The sequence below is a fragment of the Somniosus microcephalus genome, chromosome 10 (genome assembly GCF_052327205.1).
Source record: "Somniosus microcephalus isolate GS21.2 chromosome 10, FLI_Smic_1.0, whole genome shotgun sequence".
Taxonomy (NCBI): Eukaryota; Metazoa; Chordata; class Chondrichthyes; order Squaliformes; family Somniosidae; genus Somniosus; species Somniosus microcephalus.
In genome coordinates, this window is record NC_140996.1 from 10488634 (window position 1) to 10507594 (window position 18961).

General features: G+C 47.2%; 1 protein-coding gene across 1 annotated transcript in view; it reads left to right on the forward strand.

Annotated features, from left to right (window-relative positions):
• LOC147111437 (solute carrier family 15 member 1-like) overlaps positions 1-18961 on the forward strand; it is an 88746-nt gene that overhangs the window by 61323 nt on the left and 8462 nt on the right. The window contains exons 16-20 of the mRNA XM_085999886.1: positions 8077-8199; positions 11002-11151; positions 13224-13270; positions 13945-14052; positions 17596-17692. Of these exons, the coding sequence (XP_085856012.1) occupies positions 8077-8199; positions 11002-11151; positions 13224-13270; positions 13945-14052; positions 17596-17692 (525 nt within the window). The remainder of the gene's footprint in view (positions 1-8076; positions 8200-11001; positions 11152-13223; positions 13271-13944; positions 14053-17595; positions 17693-18961) is intronic.

The following is an 18961-nucleotide window of genomic DNA, read 5'->3' on the forward strand; positions in this document are numbered from 1 at the left end:
ACTGGCGCTCCTCTCTGCCCCCCCAGCACCCAATATTGCAGCTCCATGTCTGTCTAGGGTTGCCAACTCTGCTTAGACAACCCCCTCCCAGGGCATGGAACACCAGCCCCCTTCACCCCCCCCCCCAGCCCCGGGGATCGAGACAATTCTAATGGCTCCTGGTACTATGCGAGGAAATCTCTGTGCAAAAACCATGGGCCTTAGATTTTTCCTTTTTTTTTGCCTCTCCCAGATGATTTCAATGGCTGCAGGGGAGGGGGGTGGGAAGTGTCCAGTCACGATGCTCCGGGCATCATGGGTGTGGGGCAGCCTTGATGGACCAGCTGGTCTTTTCCCTGCCCGTCAGTGTTGCATCTTCGTAGGACATGCATTGGCTTGTGACTTACCTTGCTCCGCACCCTTCAGGTACAGCCAGGCGCGCACACCTGAGAAGCTATTGAGGAAGTTTAGATGCCGTGCTATACAGGTGCAGATTAACGGCCACTTTTCCCCTGCATTGCATCCATGTTTTAGATGTTATTCAGGAACAGGACTGCTCTAAAAATATGCTCTACAATCTCTGTTATTGTGTAATTTTTGAGGTAAACTGCAGCATTACGCTGATGCAGTAATAACTTTGCTCCATTCTGCACTCTAGAAATGAATTGTACCAGTGCATCACATCATAGAGAATCATAGAATCATACAGCACAGAAGGAGGCCATTTGGCCCATCGTATCTGTGCCAGCTCTTTGAAAGAGCTCTCCAATTAGTCCCACTCCCCCTGCTCTTTCCCCATAGCCCTGCAAATCTTTCCTTTTCAAGTATCTATCCAATTCCCCTTTTGCAAGTTACTGTTGAATCTGCTTCCACCGCCCTTTCAGGTAGCGCATTCCAGATCACAACAACTCATTGAGTAAAAAAATTCTCCTCATCTCCCCTCTGGTTCTTTTGCCAATTATCTTCAATCTGTGTCCTCTGGTTACTGACGCTCCTCCCACTGGAAACAGTTTCTCCTTATTTACTCCGTCAAAAGTCCTCATGATTTTGAACACCTCTATTGAATCTCCCCTTAACCTTCTCTGCTCAAAGGAGAACAACTCCAGCTTCTCCAGTCTCCCGAGGTAACATCATGACACGTTGGGCTGGATTTTCCCCGTTTCCCACCCGCACGGTGCGGGGGGACCCGGGAGACGGCAGGAAACCCGGAAGTTCAGGTTTCCCGGCACGCTGTGGGGTTTGAACTCCACGGTGTGCGTGCGACAGAAAGGGCGAGCTCCCTCCCCAGGGGTCTTCCTGATTGACAGGGCCAGGAGGCCACAGGACCAGGTGGGTGGTGGGGGCAGGGGTTTCCCACTGTGGCGGGGGTCGAGTCCATCGGGGGTGGGGGGGGGCCCGATCCCCAATACCCAGGTCTGAGTCTCGATCCCCGGGGGGAGGTGGGAGGGGGTGGGGGTCTGATCCCCGATACCCGGGTCTGAGTCTCGATCCCCGGGGGGAGGGGGTGGGGGTCTGATCCCCAATACCCGGGTCTGAGTCTCGATCCCCGGGGGGAGGGGGAGGGGGTGGGGGTCTGATCCCCGATACCCGGATCTGAGTCTCGATCCCCGGGGGGAGGGGGAGGGGGTGGGGGTCTGATCCCCGATACCCGGGTCTGAGTCTCGATCCCCGGGGGAGGGGGTGGGGGTCTGATCCCCGATACCCGGGTCTGAGTCTCGATCCCCGGGGGGAGGGGGTGGGGGTCTGATCCCCAATACCCGGGTCTGAGTCTCGATCCCTGGGGGGAGGGGGCAGGGGGAGGGGGTCTGATCCCCGATACCCGGGTCTGAGTCTCGATCCCCGGGGCCGGGGGGGGGTGAAGGGGTCTGGTGTTCCATGCCCTGGGAGGGGATGGGGGTCTGATCCCCGACCCCGGGGAGTCGCTGGCTGATGGTGTGCGAGCTTGGGGGGAGTGCCAGGAGGAAGCACTCCTGCTCTTCCCGGCCCACAAGGATTGCTCCCCGAGGCTGAGGCCTCCTCGTTGCAGCTACCGGGATCCCCGGCCACCCGCAGTAAATCCTGTGAAGCAGGTTAAAGCGGAGGCTTCAGACCTCATTATCATATTTAAATTGCCAACCCGCCTCCTGGTCGCCCCCACCCCCCTCCGTCCCGCCTGAGTGAAAGGTGAATGTGGGCGGGTTGGAGGTGGGTTTTACACTTTTTATTTCCCCACCCCACCCACGCCTCCAACCCACCCGCTCTTTCCTGTGAAAATTCCAGCCTTCCTGACCGTTCACAATCCTGAATACTGTGTCATTTTGTAGATGTGCTGTTAGTTACTTCTGTTGTGAAAGATTGCTTTTCTGGTCTGGCAAAGATCAGATCTGATCAATGCTGAGCATCCAACAGGATAACCCAACACTCGATTCCATCCTTCAGCCCCACCCCGCCGTGTAAATGACCGTTGCTATTGAAAACTATGTTTGCCACTTATTCTGTGTCGAATCATAGAATGGTTACAGCACAGAAGGAGGCCATTCGGCCCATCGACCCCGTGCCGGCTCTCTGCAAGAGAGCTTCAGCTAGTCCCACTCCCCCGCCCTTTCCCCATAGCCCTGCAAATTTTGTTCCTTCAGGTTCTTATCCAACTCCCTTTTGAAAGCCACAATTGAATCTGCCTCCACCACCCTCTCAGGCAGTGCATTCCAGATCCTAACCACTTGCTGCATAAAAAAGTTTTCCCTCATGTCGCCTTTGGTTCTTCCGCCAATCACCTTAAACCTGTGTCCTCTGGTTCTCGACCCTTCCGCCAATGGGAACAGTTTCTCTCTATCTACTCTGTCTGGACCCCTCATGATTTTGAACACCTCTATCAAATCTCCTCTCAACCTTCTCTGCTCTCGAAACATAGAAACATAGAAGATAGGAGCAGGAGTAGGCCATTCGGCCCCTCGAGCCTGCTCCGCCATTCAATGCGATCATGGCTGATCATCCAAATTCAGTACCCGGTCCCTGCTTTCACCCATACCCCTTGATCCCTTTAACCTTAAGAAATATATCCAACTCCTTCTTGAATATATTTAATGTATTGGCCTCTACTGCCTTCTGTGGTAGAGAATTCCACAGGTTCACCACTCTCTGGGTGAAGAAATTCCTCCTCATTTCTGTCCTAAATGGCTTACCCCTTATCCTTAGACTGTGACCCCTGGTTCTGGACTCCCCGACCATCGGGAGCATCCTTCCTGCATCTAGTCTGTCCAGTCCTGTTAGAATTTTATAAGTTTCAATGAGATCCCCTCTCATTCTTCTAAACTCCAGCGAGTACAAGCCCAATCGACCCAATCTCTCCTCATACGCCATTCCTGCCATCCCAGGTATCAGCCTGGTGAATCTTCGCTGAACTCCTTCCATGGCAAGAACATCCTTCCTCAGATAAGGCGACCAAAACTGCACACAATACTCAAGATGTGGTCTCACCAAGGCCCTGTATAACTGCAGCAAGACATCCTTGTTCCTGTACTCAAACCCTCTCGCTACGAAGGCCAACATGCCATTTGCCTTCTTAACCGCCTGCTGCACCTGCATGCTTACCTTCAGCGACTGGTGCACAAGGACACCCAGGTCTCGTTGCACTTCCCCTTCTCCCAATCTATTGCCATTCAGATAATAATCTGCCTTCCTGTTTTTGCCACCAAAGTAGATAACCTCACATTTATCCACGTTATATTGCATCTGCCATGCTTTTGCCCAATCACCCAACCTGTCCAAATCATCCTGGAGTTTCTTGGCATCCTCCTCACAGCACACACACTCACCCAGCTTTGTGTCGTCTGCAAATTTGGAGATATTACATCTAGTTCCCTTGTCTAGATCATTAATATATATTGTGAATAGCTGGGGTCCAAGGACCAATCCCTGCGGTACCCCACTAGTCGCTGCCTGCCACTCGGAAAAAGACCCGTTTATTCCAACTCTTTGCTTTCTGTCTGCCAACCAGTTCTCTATCCAAGTCAATACCTTGCCCCCAATCCCATGTGCCTTAACTTTACACGCTAATCTCTTATGCGGGACCTTATCGAAAGTCCAAATACACCACATCCACTGGTTCTCCCTTATCTATTTTACCAGTTACATCCTCAAAAAATTCCAGTAGATTAGTCAAGCACGATTTACCTTTTGTAAATCCATGTTGACTTTGTCCGATCCTGTCACTGTTTTCCAAGTGCTCCGCTATTACATCTTTTACAATGGACTCTAGCATTTCCCCCACTACCGATGTCAGGCTTACCGGTCTATAATTCCCTGTTTTCTCTCTACCACCTTTTTTGAATAGTGGGGTAACATTAGCTACCCTCCAATCCATGGGTACTGTTCCAGATTCCATCGAATGCTGGAAGATGATCAGCAAAGCATCAACTATTTCTAGGGCCACTTCCTTAAGTACCCTAGGATGTAGATTACCAGGCCCTGGGGATTTATCAGCCTTCAATCCCATCAATTTCCCTAACACCATTTCCCTACAAATACTGATTTCTTTCAGTTCCTCCCTTTCATCAGACCCTATGTTCCCCGACATCTCTGGGAGGTTATTTGTGTCCTCCTTTTTGAAGACAGAACCAAAATATGTATTTAATTGGTCAGCCATTTCTTTGTTCCCCATTATAAATTCCCCTGATTCTGACTGCAAGGGACCTACGCTTGACTTCACCAATCTTTTTCTCTTCACATATCTATAAGAGCTTTTACAGTCAGTTTTTATGTTCCCAGCAAGCTTACTCTCATATTCTATTTTCCCTTTCTTAATTAATCCCTTTGTCCTCCTTTGTTGAATCCTAAACTGCTCCCAATCCTCAGATTTACTGCTTTTTCTGGCCAATTTATATGTCCTCTCCTTGGATCTTATGCTATCCCTAATTTCCCTTGTTAGCCACGGTTGAGTCACCTTTTTTGTTTTATTTTTATGCCAAACTGGGATGAACAAATTCTGTAGTTCATCCATGCGGTCTTTGAATGTTTGCCATTGCCTATCCACCGTCAACCCTTTGAGTGACATTCCCCAATCAATCCTACCCAACTCGCGCCTCAGACCATCGTAGTTTCCTTTATTTAAATTTAGGACCCTAGTCTCTGAGTTGACTACTTCATTCTCCATCTTAATGAAGAATTCTATCATATTATGATCGCTCCGACCCAAGGGGCCTCGTACAACAAGATTGCTAATTAATCCTTTCTCGTTACATAATACCCAGTCTAAGATGGCCTGATCTCTGGTTGGTTCCTCGACATATTGGTCCAGGAAACCATCCCTTAAACACTCCAGGAATTCCTCCTCCACAGTATTGTTACTAATTTGGTTAGTCCAATCTATATGTAGATTAAAGTCACCCATGATGACTGCTGTGCCTTTATTGCACGCTTCTCTAATTTCCCTTTTACTGCCATCCCCAACCTCCGCATTACTGTTTGGAGGTCTATATACCACTCCCACTAACGTTTTCTGCCCCTTGGTATTTCTCAGTTCTACCCATACAGATTTCACATCATCAGAGCTAATATCCTTCCTTACAATTGTGTTAATCCCTTCTTTAACCAGCAATGCTACCCCACCCCCCTTTCCTTTTTGCCTATCTTTCCTGAATATTGAATACCCCTGGATGTTGAGTTCCCAGCCTTGGCCACCCTGGAGCCATGTTTCCGTAATCCCAATCAAATCATATTCATTTACCTCTATTTGCGCACCTAATTCATCCACCTTATTACGAATGCTCCTCGCATTAAGACATAAAGCCTTCAGGCTTGTTTTTTTAATGCTCTTAGACCTATTAGAATTATTATTTACTGTGGCCATGTTTGATTTAAACTGTTGATTTCTCCGACTGCCACTTTTGTTTTTCTCCTTCCTATCTTTTGCTTTTATCCTTGTTTCCCTTTCCTCTGTCTCCCTGCTCAGGTTCCCAACCCCCTGCCATTTTAGTTTAAACCCTCCCCCAGAGCACTAGCAAACACTCCCCCTAGGACATCGGTCCCGGCCCTGCCCAGGTGCAAACCGTCCGGTTTGAACTGGTCCCACCTCCCCCAGAACTGGTTCCAATGTCCCAGGAATTTGAATCCCTCCCCCTTGCACCATTCCTCTAGCCACGTATTTATCTGAAATACCCTTCTATTTCTACTCTGACTAGCACGTGGCACTGGTAGCAATCCTGAGATTACTACCTTTGAGGTCCTATTTTTTTAATTTACCTCCTAACTCCCTATATTCCGCTTTTAAGACCTCATCCCACTTTTTACCTATATCGTTGGTACCTATATGCACCACGACAACTGGCTGTTCACCCTCCCCTTCCAAGATGTTCTGCAGCCGCTCTGAGACATCCTTGACCCTTGCACCAGGGAGGCAACACACCATCCTGGAGTCTCGTTTGCAGCCGCAGAAACGCCTATCTATTCCCCTTACAATAGAATCCCCTATTACTATAGCTCTACCCCTCTTTTTCCTCCCGTCCTGTGCAGCAGAGCTACCCCTGCTGCCAGGAAGTTGGCTGCTGCTGCCTTCCTCTGATAAGCCATCGCCCCCAACAGTACTCAAAGTGGTGTATGTGTTTGATCTATCTAAAGGAGAACAACCCCAGCTTCTCCAGTCTCTCCACATAACTGAAGTCCCTCATCCCTGGAACCATTCTCGTAAATCTCCTCTGCACCCTCTCCAAGGCCTTCACATCCTTCCTAAAGTGCGGTGCCCAGAATTGGACACAATACTCCAGTTGGAGACCGAACCAGTGTTTTATACAGGTTCATCAGAACTTCCTTGCTTTTGGACTCGATGCCTCAAGCTATGAATCCCAGTAAAATAAAGATCCTTGGGATTGCAACACATAAGAACATAAGAAACAGGAGCAGGATTAGGCCATTCGGCCCCTTGAGCCTGCTCCACCATTCAACGGCCCAGAACTTGGTGTCGGGGGCTTGCCGCGCGTGCAAGCCCCTGATCTGCACTCACCCTGCGCGCTGACATCTGAAGCCCGGGCCTGCTTGCATTTCCTGTCACAGGCCCGGTTCAGATGTCAGCGCGCAGTGCTTACCTGATCCAGCGGCGTAGTTAGTGCGATGTGCCGGCTGGGATCAGGTGAGCACTGTACAACCAATCAGGGGAGGGGAAGGTTCATTCATGAGTTTGAGAGTAAGAACTGTCAAACTCATGAAAACTACGGGGGCCCAAAACACTATTTAAACTTTAAATAAAAATTTAAAAAACATCCCAATCATTAAATTAAGTATAAATAAGTTTAAAAAAAAATTTAAACAATAATTTTTTTTTTTGAAAAAAATAAGTTTTTAATAAAAAGGGACTAAAACTAAACTTACCTTATTGTAGATTCTTTAAAATAATAAACCTGTGGGAAAAAAAATTCTAAATTGCACTAAAACACCACTTACCTGTAAAAATAAATACTTACGCGTGCTTTTTACAAGCGTAAAGACCGGAGGCCTTTACACATGCGCAAATCCCCCAAAACAGAGGAAATCCAAGACGCACGCGCTGCCCCCTACAGCGCACACGCTAGCCTCTTCACCTCTTGGGTTAGAGGAGAGGAAATGCCGGTTTTCAGCACATGCGCTGTGCATGCTGAAAACCGGCATTTCCTCCGGCCAGACGCGTGAGTACCCCTTCCGTACTCACGCGTTTGGGAAGGAATTACTGCCCCATTAAGATCTTCTACCTCAACTCCACTTTCCTGCACGATCCCCACATCCCTTGATTCCCTTCTCCTGCACAGAAGGGGGCCATTCAGCCATTGCTGGCTGGTCAACTGGAAGTATCTCTTCTCATCCCACCTCCCTGCTCTTTCCCTGAATGAAACAAAGAATGATCATTCTGGAATTCACAACAAGCATCTTCATAGCTCCGTGACCAGGGCAGACATCATCGGGACGCCTTTAAAGAAGCTTTCTTTTTTGTCATTAAGGCATTTTTTAATTAAAAAAACTACACAATTGCAACCGATTGATGGAGGTGACGTAATGTAGACAATAAGGTGTTCAGTGTCAATTTGTCTGTCTCAATAGCCATTGGAATGATACTGTGTGTTCCTATCTGCATCTTGCTCCCTTCTCCTGCAGAAAACTACTCCGACCTTCCCTGTTGGAGAGGAAAGCCAAATTAAAATCATCAATTTGGGCAACTCGAATGTCAATGTAACACTGGACAGACTTTCCCTGCCTTATTCAGTACAGCCATCAGAGGTAAGTAGTAACGGTGAACTGCCTTCCAACCAACACGCTTCGATTTTACACCGAGAAATGTGCGTTGCTGAACTCATTCAGAAAACAGTGCCACTGGACTGCCATCAAAACACAATCAGCACACCCACTCACAATTGTTCTATTAATGGATGTTTATATTAGATGCGATCATTCATAGAACCCTACGGCACAGGAGGAGGCCATTCGGCCCATTGTGCCTGTGCCGGCTCTTTGAAAGAGCTCTCCAATTAGTCCCCCTCCCCTGCTCTTTCCCCAGAGCCCTGCAAATGTTTCCTTTATATCCAATTACCCTTTTGAAAGTTTTCATTGAATCTGTTTCCACCGCCCTTTCAGGCAGCGCATTCCAGATCACAACAACTTGGTGTAAAAAAAAGTCTCCTCATCTCCCCCTCTGGTTCTTTTGCCAATTACCTTAAATCTGCGTCCTCTGGTTACCGACCCTCCTGCCACTGGAAACAGTTTCTCCTTATTTACTCTATCAGGACCCTTCATGATTTTGAACACCTCGATTAAATCTCCTCTTAACCATCTCTGCTCGAAGGAGAACGACCCCAGCTTCTCCCGGCACATTGCAAAATGTGTATTTTGGTTTAAAAAGTCTAAAACCTTATAAATGAGTCATAGTATCATAGAACGATATAGCACAGAGAGAGGCCATTCGGCCCATCGTGCCTGTGCCGGCTCTTTGAAAGGGCTCTCCAATTAGTCCCACACTTTCCCCAGAGCCATGTAAAAAAAAAATTCCTTTTCAAGTATTTATCCAATTCCCTTTTGAAAGTTACTATTGAATCTGCTTCCACCGCCCTTTCAGGCAGCGCATTCCAGATCACAACAACTCGCTGCGTAAAAAAAATGTTTCCGCAGTTGTCCGAGTTTATGGGAGATTAAATGACTGGAATGGGTTTAATTTCCATTGACGTTCTCCAACCCTTTCAAAACGTTGTCACTTTGCCGGAAACACTTTATTATGTGAATAAAGGCCCTGCCTGATCTCCTCTTGGGAGCTGGAACTGGGGAAGGAACTGGTGATGATTTTCCTTTCATGTCGTCCTGTCGGGCTTCAGAATTAATAGCGGAGAGCTTGACAGTTGTAGGCGCGCTGCGCCTCCTGAGGCATGAGTGCGCCTGGCCCGGCATTTCCTGGCCTGGGTCCCCTCCTGGCACAGGCCCGTTCCCCACTACGGCCCGGCACAGGGTGCATGGGGAGCAAACAAGGTTACAGCTGCATGCCTGATACACCTGTAGTTACGCTCCTAAGTCACCGGCATCCTGGAGAACAGCAACAGCGTGCATTTATATAGCACCTTTAACATCCCGGGGCGATTCACAGGGGCGATTATCAAACACAATTTGACATTGAAACAAAGAAGGAGATATTAGGACAGGTGACCAAAAGCTTGGCTAAAGAGGTAGGTTTTAAGGAACTTCTTAAAAGAGGAGACAGAGGTAGTGAGGCGGAGAGGTTTAGGGAGGGAATTCCAGAGCTTAGGGCCTTAGCAGCTGATGGCACGGCCAATGGTGGAGTGATGGAAATTAGGGATGCGCAAGAGCAGGTGGTTCTGTGCCTTCTCCTTGAGTTGCGGCTATCCTTGTGATAATCAAACTCCAAGGAAGACTTGCATTTATACAGCACCTTTCATGACCACCAGACGTCCCAAAGCGCTTTACAGCCAATGAAGTACTTTTTGAAGTGTAGTCACTGTTGTAATGTAGGAAACGTGGCAGCCAATTTGCGCACAGCAAGCTCCTACAAACAGCAATGTGATAATGACCAGATAATCTCTTATAGTGATGTTGGTTGAGGGATAAATATTGGCCCCAGGACACCGGGGAGAACTCCCCTGCTCTTCTTCGAAATAGTGGCCGTGGGATCTTTTAAGTCCATCTGAGAGAGCAGACGGGGCCTCGGTTTAACGTCTCAGTACTGCACTGGAGCGTCAGCTTAGAGTTTTCTGCTCGAGTCTCTGGAGTGGGACTGGAACCCACAATAATTCTGGCTCAGAGGCGAGGGTGCTGCCCACTGAGCCACGGCTGACAGACAAAGTGGTGGTTAGGTAGGGAATCTCGGCGTTGGTGAAGGAACGTTGGTCAACGGCCAAGATAAGAAGGTGTGTGACTTGGAGGGGGACCTTGAGGTGAAGGTGTTCCCATTATGTTGCCTCTCTTGTCCTTCTCAAGTGACAGAGGCCATGAGGCTGGGAGGTGCCGTCAACATAAACCCAAATACTTAAATTTACAATACAGGAAACTCTTTGGTATCCGGCACCGACGGGACCGGCGTGTTGCCGGTTGATTTAAAATTCCGGATGACGGAGAGGGTTATCTACCGAGGCTATTTTTAACATACAAAAACAAAAAAATCAAGAAATGTGCAGTATACAGTAATTGGGTACTCACCTACAGAATGTAGTGTTAAATGGATGGTGGAAGATGCTTGATTGAGTACAGCACTGCCAGTTGAGGGGAATCCATAACTCTTTAATGACTCCCCACAGCGCCAAGAAGCCGAGTAGTGGAAGTTTGGAGAACTGCCCCCACTGACTAACTCGGCCACCGCGGGAGACTCGGACTCGGACTCGGCAACATTGCCGGTTATTGAGGTGTTGTTTTCGGAGTGAGAATTTTGCCGGTTAACAGAGAATTCTGGATATTTAGGTGCCGTTTAAACGAGAGTTTCCTGTAGATAGAATCACAAAACAACTGACGCCGTTAAAAACAAACCTGCATCTTGAGAATGTCTTGCTTTTTTGTCAATGTAATGTTTAGCTCTTTCTTTTCTAGGCCACTAAATATATCACTGTTACAGCAACCAGTGTAAAGAATGTCCAGGTTCTGTATGGGAACATGACAACGACCTATCCAGCTAAAATTAGGGCTGCTTTCCGTCATACCCTCCTCATAACAAACTCTCCGAACACTGATGTGGAATGGGTTAGTGCATTTCTGCAGATATCATGAGTAAAATGCAATATTATTATTAAAGAAAAAGTGCTCAGAACCTCTAGCTGAATATTTCTTAAACATGAATTTCTATTTCACTAACAAGGGCACGATCTGAAATTGCAAACAAAGCGTGATAGCTATGCGTGTCAGGCAGATTTCGCCTCTGGTACCTCAGTTTGAGTCCAGCCCCCAGGGTTGGAGTATGAAATGTGTTTGGGCCGTCAAAAACCCCCTTCTTAACGAGTGTGAGTCCTCAGTGGAAACAGCCCGTAGTTTAGCGCACGTTGGCAATTTCAGTCAGAGAGACCACAGGATGTCTGGTGTGGGAAGTGAAAAATTCACAGTGACAAAGGCACGTTATCGGTGTAAGCTAATGCAATCCCTGCTCTGTAAGTTACTATGTTACGCTTGACTGACTGGTGCCTTATGACAACAGCGAGTGATGAAGCGTTCCATCCATAGTATGGAAACCTCCCACATGAATGAAGGCTAGAAACAAAGTTATAGAATGGTTTTCCTTAGGCCAAGGACGATATTTACGATCTACCTACGTTTTAACTATTGGATCACATACACAGTGACGTAGCTCTAATGTTAGTTACGCTGCTGCTTTTGGCTTGATCTGAGGGAAATCTGTCCAGTGTAGCAGATGGGTTACACCCTGGAAACATACTTTATAGCCTGTGTCATTCCAGATAATATTACACCTATGCTTTGAGCAGGAGTGCTATTGTACCATGGAATTCAAACTAAAGTGATATTTGTTTTGCATCACTGTACATCACAGGATAAGGCATCAAGAACATTAGGAGCAGGAGTCGGCCATACGACCCCTCGAACCTGCTCCGCCATTCAATAAGATCATGGCTGATCATCTACCTCAACTCCACTTTCCCGCTTGATCCCCATATCCCTTGATTCCCCTAGAGTCCAAAAATCTATCGATCTCAGTCTTGAATATACTCAACGACTGAGTCTCCACAGCCCTCTGGGGTAGAGAATTCCAAAGATTCACCACCCTCTGAGTGAAGAAATTTCTCCTCATCTAAGACTTAAAAAGCCAACCCCTTATCCTGAGACTGTGACCCCTGGTTCTAGACTCTCCAGCCAGGGGGAAACATCCTCTCAGCATCCACCCTGTCAATCCCCCTCAGAATCTTGTATGTTTCAATAATTTCACCTCTCATTCTTCTAAACTCCAGAGAGTATAGGCCCAATCTACTCAATCTCTCCTCATAGGACAACCCTCTCAACCCAGGAATCAATCCAGTGAACCTTCGTTGCACCGCCTCTAAGGCAAGTATGTCCTGCCTCAGATAAGGAGACCAAAACTGTGCCCAGGACTCCAGGTGTGGTCTCACCAAAGCCCTGTACAATTGTAGCAAGACTTCCTTACTCTTATACTCCAACCCCCTTGCAATAACCTGCCTGTATGACTGTAAACATCACCGTGGCAGTACGTACCACCAAATATGAAATTCGTTAGCTATTTGCTTCCATGCACACCAGCATCGTCTTGTTTTGATTTCTGAGTTATTCTGCAATTTAACACCCAGGTGATTAAGAAGAAAAACTAGGGAATTGGTTAGGAGGTAGGATTAGGGTTAGGGAGTCGGGATAATGGGTATGCAGACCGAGATTGGGAACTCACAGGCGGGGTAACCACAAGTGCAGATCTGCGCCCTGCTGCACTGGATAACAACACAGTGGATCCTGGCTCATAAATTTGACCCCCTATCAGGTGTCTTGTTGCACTCTTCCAACCTGAGTGCGTATATCCAGGGCTTTCCTTGTCTGCAGGTCTGAGTTGAATACTGCGGGTCTCAAAGGAGTAATACAGATTGGAGCTCACCAAGGTTTGGTGCTTTGCCAGATGGTTGTAGTTCAGATTAGGGGATCCACCAGGAAAGAAGTCTCAGATGTAAATCTGAGTCCCATCGATCTAGAGTCCAACCTGTTACATCGCCAGTCCATTGAAAGGTCAGAACACAGGAACTGTCACTGTGTAACTACAATATATTTTGAAGCTAAAGTGGAAATCTATGACCCTCTTTTCACAGCTCAATGATATTAACGCCAAACCAGAGGAAGGACAAAATGCCATCAGGTATGTTTCTTTAGACTAGCCGGCCTTCCGCCTTCCACCCGCCGTAAACTTCAGCTCATCCGAAACTCTGCTGCCCCGTACCCTAACTCGCACCAAGCCCCGTTCACCCATCGCCCCCTGTACTCGCTGACCCGCATCGGCTCCCGGTCCGGCAACACCTCGAATTTAAAATTCTCATCCTTGTGATCAAACCCCTCCATGGCCTCACCCCTCCCTATCTCTGTAAACTCCTCCAGCCCTACAACCCTCCCAGATCTCTGCGCTCCTCCAATTCTGGCCTCTTGTGTGTCCCCCGATTTCCATCACTCCACGATCAGCGGCCGTGCCTTCAGCTGCTGAGGCCCCGAGCTCTGGAATTCCCTCCCTAAACCTCTCCGCCTCTCTACCAATCTCTCCTCCTTTAAGAGGCTCCTTAAAACCCACCTCTTTGACCAAGCTTTTGGTCACCTGCCCTAATATCACCTTAAGTGGCGCGGTGCCAGATTTTGTCTGATAATCGCTCCTGTGAAGCGCCTTGGGACGTTTTACTAAGTTAAAGGCGCTATATAAATGCAAATTGTTGTACATTATGACTCTCGTGTCTATTTTTTGCTAATCTGAATTCAGCATATTTACCGTGTAATATTCTTTTATTTAATATTTTTGAAATGCAATTAAATGTGGCTTCTTTCCAGATTTGTGACTTCGTTGTCAAATGTTACGAACATCACAATGGGTGGTGTTAATTTTGGAAGTTTGGACAGAATGTCTGCAACAAACTATACAATATTTACTAGAGGAAAGTAAGTGATTCTCTCGATAATAATAATAATAAATCTTCTGCCACGCAAGTGAAATGCCACAAACTCCGTTCCCAAGCCGCCGACTCCATCCCTCTCCCTGGCAACTGCCCGAGGATGAACCAGACCGAAACCTTGGTTGTCGCCCTATTTGACCCCGAAATGAGCTTCCGACCACACATCCTCGGCATCGCTGAGACCGCCTGTCTCCACCTCCGGAACATCGCCCAACTCCACCCCCTGCCTCAGCTCACCCGCTGCTGAAACTCTGCTGCTGGAGGTCATGCGAAGCTCGGCTGCCCATGTCCTAACTCGCACCAAGTCCCGTTCGTCCATCACTCCCTGTGTGTGCTCGCTGACCTACATTGGCTCCCGGTTAAGCAACGCCTCGATTTTAAAATTCTCATCTTTGTTTTCAAATCCTTCCATGGCCTCCTCGCCCCTCTCCCTATCTCTGTAAACTCCTCCAGCCCCGCAACCTTCTGAGATCTCTGCACTCCTCTAATTCTGGCCTCTTGAGCATCCAAGATTTTAATCACTCCACTATTGGCGGCCGTACCTTCAGCTGCCTGGGTCCCAAGCTCTGGAATTCCCTCCCTAAACCTCTCCACCTCTCTCTCCTCCTTTAAGACATTCCTTAAAACTCACCTCTTTGACCAAGCTTTTGGTCACCTACCCTAATATCTCCCTATGTGTCTTGGTTCTCACATTTTGTCTGATAATCGCTCCTGTGAAGCGCCTTGGGACGTTGTACTAAGTTAAAGGCGCTGTATAAATGCAAGATGCTGTTGTTGTTGAAAATGGTTGCCTGTACACCAAATGCCTTAGGATGTGGGGCAGGCTTGATGGGCCAGGTGGTCTTCTCATGCCCATTACTTCTGTTTGTTCACAGATATAACCCTTCCACAAAGTTATAGAATGGTTTGACTTATACCAAGGAGCATATGTACGACCTACCTACATTTTAACTATTGGATCATGTACACAATGACTGCTTGACATGAATCTTGCCATTCATGTGGAAATGACTTATGAAATAATACTGGGCAGCCTGCTGGTGGCGCTGTCCAGGGAGAGTATAAATACTCGGGCATGGGCCCAGCTTGCTCAGGACATTCCTTAACAGGAACTAGTGAAGGACACAACTAAATCTCCATGTTGTAAAACAGTTGATTAAAGCTTTGTTTAACGCTTAGACCAAGTGCCTCGTAGTTTTCTTACGTCACTGCTCTAATGTTAGTTATACTGCTAGTTTTGCCTTGATGAGGGGGCAACCCGTCCAGTTTAGAAGATGGGTTACATCCTGGAAACATACTTTATAGCCTGTGTTACTCCAGATAATATTACACCATATCCTTTGAACAGAAGTGCTATTGTACCATAGAATTCAAATTACCGTAATGTTCGTTTCTCTGTCACCTTACGTCACAGGATCAGGCATAGGCTGCCTATATTCTTCTAAATATCACCATGACCGTATGGAGCACTAAATATGAAATTTGTTAGCCATTGTTTCCATGCAGTTTTCTTTTGTTTTCTGAATTATTTAACACCCAGATTGAGAAGAAAAACTATGGAATTTGTTAGGAGGCAGAAGACGGAGAGTAGGGATAACGGGTGTATGTACACCGGTTGGCGGGATGTGACGAGTGGTGTCCCCCCCCAGGGATCTGTGCCGGGGCCTTGGCTTTTCACTATATTTATCAATGACTTGGATGAAGGAATAGAGCACTGTATGCCCCAAGTTTGCCGACGTCACTAAGTTAGGCGGCACAGTCAGTGGTGTAGACGGGAGCAGGAAGTTGCACAGGGGCATTGATAGATTCAGTGAGTGGGCAAAGCTGTGGCAGACGCAGTTCAATGTGGGGAAGAGTGAGGTCCTAAGGAAGATCGATCAGAATATTTTCAAAATGGTAAGAAACTGGGAACTGTGGAGGGGCAGAGAGATTCAGGGGTCCGCATACAGAAACCAGTGGCAGGTACAAAAATAATTCAAAAGGCTAATGGAATGTTGGCCTTTATTTCATAGACATAGAAACACAGAAGATAGGAGCAGGAGTAGGCCATTCGGCCCCTCGAGCCTGCTCCGCCATTCAATGCGATCATGGCTGATCATCCAAGTTTCTCCCCATACCCCTTGATCTCTTTAGCCTTAAGAAATATATCCAACTCCTTCTTGAATATATTTAATGAATTGGCTTCTACTGCCTTCTGTGGTAGAGAATTCCACAGGTTCACCACTCTCTGGGTGAAGAAATTCCTCCTCATTTCCGTCCTAAAAGGCCTACCCCTTATCCTTAGACTGTGACCCTTGGTTCTGGATTCCCCGACCATCGGGAACATCCTCCCTGCATCTAGTCTGTCCAGTCCTGCCAGAATTTTATAAGTTTCAATGAGATCCCCTCTCATTCTTCTAAACTCCAGCGAGTACAAGCCCAATCGACCCAATCTCTCCTCATACGTCATTCCCGCCATCCCAGGTATCAGTCTGGTGAATCTTCGCTGAACTCCTTCCATGGCAAGAATATCCTTCCTCAGATAAGGGGGCTGGAATACAAAGGGGTGGAAGTTGTGCTACAGCCGTATAAAAGCCTGGTTAGACCACATCTGTAGGAACTGCGTTCAGTTCTGGGCCCCGCACCTCAGGAAGGATATATCGGCCTCGGAGGGGGAGCAGCGCAGATTCACCAGAATGATACCGGGGCTAAAAGGGTTAAATTACCAGGACAGTTTGCACAGACTGGGCTTGTATTCCCTTGAGTATAGAAGATTAAGGGGTGATCTAATCGAGGTGTTTAAGATGATTAAAGGAGTTGATAGGGTAGAGAGAGAAACTATTTCCTCTGGTGGGGGGAGTCCAGAACAAGGGGGCACAACCTTAAAATTAGAGCCAGGCCGTTCAGGGGTGATATCAGGAAGCACTTCTCCACACAAAGGGTGGTGGAAATCTGGAACTCTCTTCCCCAAAAGGCTGTTGAGGCTGGGGGGTCAATTGAAAATTTCAAAACCGAGATTGATAGATTTTTGTTAGGTAAGAGTATTAAGGGTTACGGAACCAAGGCGGGTGGATGGAGTTAAGATACAGATCAGCCGTGATCTAACTGAATGGCGGGACAGGCTCGAGGGGGCTGAATGGCCTCCTCCTGTTCACAGGCAGGAAAATCGGGAGACAACTAAGATTTGACGTTGCCAAAGTCAGTGTTTAGATCAGAGGACCACACAGTGCTCAGTAGTAAATTAAGATACTGAGGCTAATTCAGCAATCCTGCACTCCCAGCGGTTTGAAGAACTGCAGAATTGAGATGCTGTAATCATATCTTCAGCCACACTCCCTTCAAGATCCGCTTCCCACGGGGAGCACGGGATCGCTGAATTTATCCCATCGTTCCCGGAGTTTGCGTACAATTTGGTTTCAGTAACACAGGAGGCCAAAGAGGGAAAGGCAAAGGAGTGAGAACAGGAGCAAAGAAGTGGTCAGTGCGATCAAATGTTGACTGTGGAAATGTTCAAGCTTGAGGTTCTAATTTTGTTATCTTTTTGGCTCAGGAAAATGATCAAATATAGCGTGAATGGAATGGAATGTTCACAGATGTCCACTGAACTTGGTTTCGGAAGCGCTTTCACGATCGTCATTAATGAAACGGTTCGTAGTGCACGAGTGTCCTGCTGTTCTCCTTTCATGTGGGAAGTTTACTAGAATTTTATTCTTAAAACTGTTGTTCCCAGCTAAAAACATTCTTCCTCTCTCTGTAACCTCCTCCAGACCTACAACCCGTCGAGATCTCTGTGCTCCTCCAATTCTGGCCTCTTGCGCATCCCCCCCCCCCCGATTTTCTTTACTCCACCATTGGCGGCCGTGTCTTCAGCCCCCTCGACACTAAGCTCTGGAATTCCCTCCCTAAACCTCTCCGCCTCTCTCTCTCCTCCTTTAAGACGCTCCTTAAAACCTAACCTCTTTGACCAAGCTTTTGGTCACCTGTCCTAATATCTCCTTATGTGGCTCAGTGTCAATTTTTGTCTAATAATGGCTCCTGTGAAGCACCTTGGGATGTTTTACTATGTTTAAGGCACTGTATAAGTACAAGTTGTTGTTGTTTTAAGCAGCTGAATATTTGGTTGTATTAAAGATAGTGACCCGGCAAAATGAATGTTAATTTTGAACACAAAGCTGCTATTATACTTTTTTAAAAACATTTTTACTAAAATCTACATAGATGCAGGCGAACTGGCCATGCAACACGTTACTGCATCAATACATAGATCATTAAAATGTCATGAACAGGTGCAGTAAATCATCAAAAAGGCTAATGGAATGTTGGCCTTTATATCGAGAGGACTAGAATACAAGGGGGTAGAAGTTATGCTGCAGCTGTACAAAGCCCTGGTTAGACCACACCTGGAGCACTGGGAGCAGTTCTGGGCACCACACCTTAGGAAGGATATATTGGCCATGGAGGGAGTGCAGCGTAGGTTTACCAGAATGATACCCGGACTCCAAGGGTTAAATTACGAGGAGAGATTACACAAACTAGGGTTGTATTCCCTGGAATTTAGAAGGTTGAGCAGTGATCTGATCAAAGTTTTCAAGATATTAAGGGGAACAGATAGGCTAGACAGAGTGAAACTATTTCCCTTTTGGTTGGGGAGTCTAGGACTAGGGGGCATAGTCTAAAAATTAGAGCCAGACCTTTCAGGAGTGAAATTAGGAAACACTTCTACACACAAAGGGTGGTAGAAGTTTGGAACTCTCTTCTGCAAATGGCAATTGATGCCAGATCAATTGTTTATTTTAAATCTGAGATTGATAGATTTTCTTTAACCAAAGGTATTAAGGGCTATAGGGCAAAGGCGGGTAGTTGGAGTTAGGTTGCAGATCAGCCACGATCTCATTGAACAGGCTCGAGGGGCTAAG